Here is a 4,482-nt window from a genome sequence, read left to right on the forward strand (position 1 = left end):
AATAATTATGTCATTAGCCAGCAGTGAGTGTGATTCATAAAAGATGGGAGAAAGAATTTAAGCAACAAACGAAGTCTTCAGCCGTAGTCTGCTAAATACTAAGAAGTTAGTGAAGAATAAGTCACAACACGAGGGACCTGTGACAAGTTAGGCCCTGAAAGGTTAGCCCAGCATTTTGTAGGCACCAGTTAGAGGGTGGATTTGTGAAGCAACATGCTGGAGCAGAATTATCTATTTTGGAAGAGAATTTCCATGGCAGATGATTAATATTGAAAGGAATCCACAGGGGCCAGAGGGAATGAGGAATGCTAAATGACAAAGACATCCTTAATTGCTCATTTGTTTGCTCCAAGCCGAGGTAGCCCTCTACTCACTACGAGAAGATTAAAATGGAAAAGATGTTAGAGCACAGGAAATACAGCAGACATCATGGTATTTGTGGAAACACGACTGGGAAAAGGAGGAGGAGAGCTAATCTGAGGTCACGCACTAATACGCACTTAAGCTGTGGGCATGGGAAGCGAGGATGGCTGAAGACCTTAGGAGAACGCAGGGTCTGGGAGCACGGAAGGCCTTGCATGGGAATGTTGTGTTTTATTTATTCCACATTATTCAACAGTCTCTATTTTTGGTTGTGCTCCTTCAGTTGCTGTTGGTGTTATAAATAAAGAACAGTGAAGTTATGTATGAGTCTTTTCCTTCGTGATCATACACACTGAGAGGAAGTGGAGTTGAAAGGAAAATGTATTTAAATGAGCTTAGCAATAGTGTATGTGATCTACTAAACAAACAAACAAATAAAAGGCCAGACATTCTGCCTGGTTGTGGTCCCACCTTTTGAGGCAAAGGGGCCTTTTCTAAGAAATAAAGCATTCTATTTATGCGGGGTTCATTTCAGAATTTAAGTATCTTAGTTGTTACCACTTTGGGGTAATTTCAAATAACATGTCAGTGCCCTGCCAGTAAGGAGGAGGGTTGTATTTTAGCCACTTGGAAGCTTGTAAATCTATCTATCACCTTATCTTCTTACTTGGGTTAGCGTGACATGTTCTGAGAAAGTTTTCTGTAACTTGAGCAATATTTAATCTGTTACTAGTTGTGTTTTTGGTTTTAATCCAAATACATTTAGGGAAAATACAGAAGATATTCAATCGATTGTTTTCTTTCTTCCTCCATTCCCTTTCCAGTGTGCATAAGTGTGTGTATTGGGGTGTGTGTGTATAGGGGTGTGTGTGTATTGGGGTGTGTGTATTGGGGTGTGTGTGTATTGGGGTGTGTGTGTATTGGGGTGTGTGTGCAGGTATAGGTGTTGGCTGTTTCCTATCTGTCATTCAATGCCCAACTTAGAATCTCCCCTCAGGGAGAGTTTTAAGCATGCAAAGCACTTAAACTTATAGACAGTTGCTTAGCTTTGCTTTAATTTTTCTTTTATTTTCACTGACAGTAAATTTTTCTGAAGAGTACAATCAAGATAGTGTATTAATAGAAATAACATTCATAGAAGCATGGACATAAATGATAATAGTCATACTAAGGATCTCACTTACCAAAGCATTCCACATAGGAGATAACAGCACAATAAATAAAGTTCGCATTTGTCACACAATAAATCAGACAAAATTGCAGTAACAAAAAAAGTGACTTTATAAATGTTCATATGCTAAAAATACAAGCAAAATTGTGATAGCATGCACAAGAGACAAAAGCTAAAAGTGAATAATTATAGCAAAAAAAAAGAGAGAGAAAAGAGACAATGCAGTCAATACAAATGTTCAAGTATGATAAGAGAATGGGGGGGGGATGCATACAGAGTTTCGGATACATCAAGTATGCTTACTATCCCGGAGGGGCAGAGCACTGACATATCTATGTCTGTCGACACTCCGTGCTGGTAGGGAACTTAATGTTTTTCATTTAGAGCACGGATTCCACATCACTGGAATATATTTCATAGGGCAAGGATCAAATCAGATTCACCGTTTAGTTTCATTATAAGTAGATATTTTGCGACTGGAAAAAATTATTCTCATGATCAAGCCAGTGTGGTGCATGGAAAAGTACGGGAGCCACTGCCAGGCAACGTGGACTAGAGCATCATTGCTATGAAGAATTCGTGCGCCACTGCCTTCCCAGGAACACCTCGGGATGCTTCTAGGTACAAAATAGGTCTACTTCCTTCCTCCATTTTGCCTTAAGAAGTGATCTATCATAGTTAACAGAAAGCAGTGAAGGTAGTAATCGAAAGATTGTCTAATGTTTCTAACAATGCTTACTTTATTTTTTGTAAAGATTGAAAAGGAAGTAGCCTCGTTTAATGAAACTAAGAATTACAGAATGCATTAGTGGTGTTGTTCATACAGCTTAATAATTCCGCACCTACTTAACTATGCTAAGCAGTAACTTTGGTTGAAAAGGATATAGATTCAAACAGTGGCTAATTTCTGCATGATTAGGAAAAACATGTTGGTCATGGGAGTAAAAAAATAAAATTTGTCTGTTAAATTACACATAAATATAAGGTACAAATGTATTTTTAAAATACAGATTAAAATAATCACACTTGCATCGTGTACATACGAAAATACAGTATTTAATATTCAATATACACAGACACATTTATGATAAATGCAACTATTTGGCAACGCCAGTTTTTTTTTTTTTTTTTTTTTTTTTCCGGGGTTTCCCCTGTCCGCTAATTCCACACACATGGAACCACTACGGCCTAGCTAAAGTCGCCTAGCTCTGGCGGACGTCTTGAAGCAGTTTGTTGATCTCAGCCACCAGCTCGCTGGCATCCATGAGTTCGTGTTTCCCATCGCTGAGATGGTTAAGCACATTGTCAAAATCATCTTCCTCGTAATTTTCAGGGATCTCCTCCATAGCTGGCAGCCACTTGGAAGAAGGCTGCACACTGGAGTGAGTCCCCAGAGGGGTCCCAGAGCTGCTGGTGGGGTTCTGAAAGTGTGTGCTGGCTGCCCAGGCCGCAACCCCTTGTGGGTAACCCCCATTTTTGCCCTGAGCTGGACCCTTTCGACGTTCCAGGGAGTTGGAGCGATCCCCTTCGCTGCATTCAGAATAGGTGTCTAGGGATGCAGGGAGAAGGCGCTGGAACACACTGCTCATTTCTGATAGCAGAGATGATGTGCTAGAGTCCCCCGAATCCTCGTCGCTAGGGGAGTCCTTCCCAAAGGTGGAAAAGCTCTTTTTTTTCTCCCCGGATTCTGAAGGCTGGCTGTCATCGTCAATCCCCTGATGAGAATGCTGTTGCTGAGGTTGAGCTGGGAATTCTTCTCCGGGGATGAACATGTTGCTTCTGTAGTCAGAAGATGGCGAGGGCATCGGGGGCATCCAGCACTGGTCAGAGTGGCCCAGGACTCTGCACTCCTCCGTACATAGCCTCATTGCTGAGTGCAAACAAAACAAGGAGAGTCCATTATTAAACAAGGCATCATCCAAAGCGATGGGAAATGTCATCTTATTTTTAAGGCAGAAAGAGGTTTTGTTCTAGTATCATAATGTTAATCTGTTGTTAGGCACATTAGATAGACTACAGTTATAGGTCTCATTTGTATGTTGGCTCTCTGGACCAGATGTCATGATTGTGTCTTCTGTTTATTAAAGGAAAGCGAAGAATCATTTTTAGTGGTCGACAGTAGATTTCAGAAATATAATAAGGAGTTATTTGTTTATTTTTATTTATTTTTGTTTATATTCCCATTATTTATATGTGATTATGTCCAAACAAAGCTAAGGCTTAGGTAATCCAACGAAAGATGAGCATAAACTGTACAAGAGCAACAGCTGGAAATAGAACTGAGGGTGAGCTCTTTAGTTCTGAATAACACCAGGCAATCTCTGTAAATTAGTTTTTGCTAACTGTCTTGAAAATAAGGACTTGACCTGAGCTGAAAACACTGGTTCTCTGGTTAGTGTCCTTATCAGTCTTTCTTTCCTTCTTTTAAAAAATACTTTACATCCCGCTCATAGACCCCCTCCATCCCCTCTTCCCGGTCCCACCCTTAAAAGCCCTTCCTGCATTACCCCACATCCCTTCTCCTCAGAGAAGGGGAACTCCCTTGGGTACCACCCCACCCTGGGGGTATCTTGTCTTCCTTAAGGTTTGTATCCATCATTCACTGGTCTATTAAAATAGCAATTCCAGGTTCTCTGAATCAGTACTTTAGGTATCCGGAGTTGTCCTGTTATAAAGTACCTATTTATGGTTTAAATACATTAATATTCAATTGCATGAAAAAGTCATTGGAAGCTGAAGAATATGAAAGTGCATTTTGTGATTCTTCCATATGTTCCAGTTCCCTAGTGGAATGTGAGTGGCCAAACCCATAGAAACCACTACAACTGAGAAAAGCAAAAAAAAAAAAAAAAAAAAAAAGAAAGAAAGAACAATCAAAAAAAAAAAAAAAAACAAAACAAAAAACAAAAAACCAAAAGAAAGAAGGGAATCCCAAATTCAGTATACAG

General features: G+C 40.0%; 1 protein-coding gene across 2 annotated transcripts in view; it reads right to left on the minus strand.

The window, feature by feature from the left end:
* Positions 1-1,413: 1,413 nt before the first annotated feature.
* The window catches only part of Pcdh18 (protocadherin 18), a 14,284-nt gene continuing 11,215 nt past the window's right edge, over positions 1,414-4,482 (minus strand). The window contains exon 4 of one of the 2 annotated variants that reach the window (XM_021195548.2): positions 1,414-3,404. In XM_021195548.2, coding sequence (XP_021051207.1) covers positions 2,737-3,404 — 668 coding nt within the window. In that variant the 3' untranslated portion in view covers positions 1,414-2,736. The remainder of the gene's footprint in view (positions 3,405-4,482) is intronic. The other variant, XM_021195547.2, reaches the window with a different exon arrangement.

This window comes from Mus pahari, chromosome 4, assembly GCF_900095145.1.
Source record: "Mus pahari chromosome 4, PAHARI_EIJ_v1.1, whole genome shotgun sequence".
Classification (NCBI taxonomy): Eukaryota; Metazoa; Chordata; class Mammalia; order Rodentia; family Muridae; genus Mus; species Mus pahari.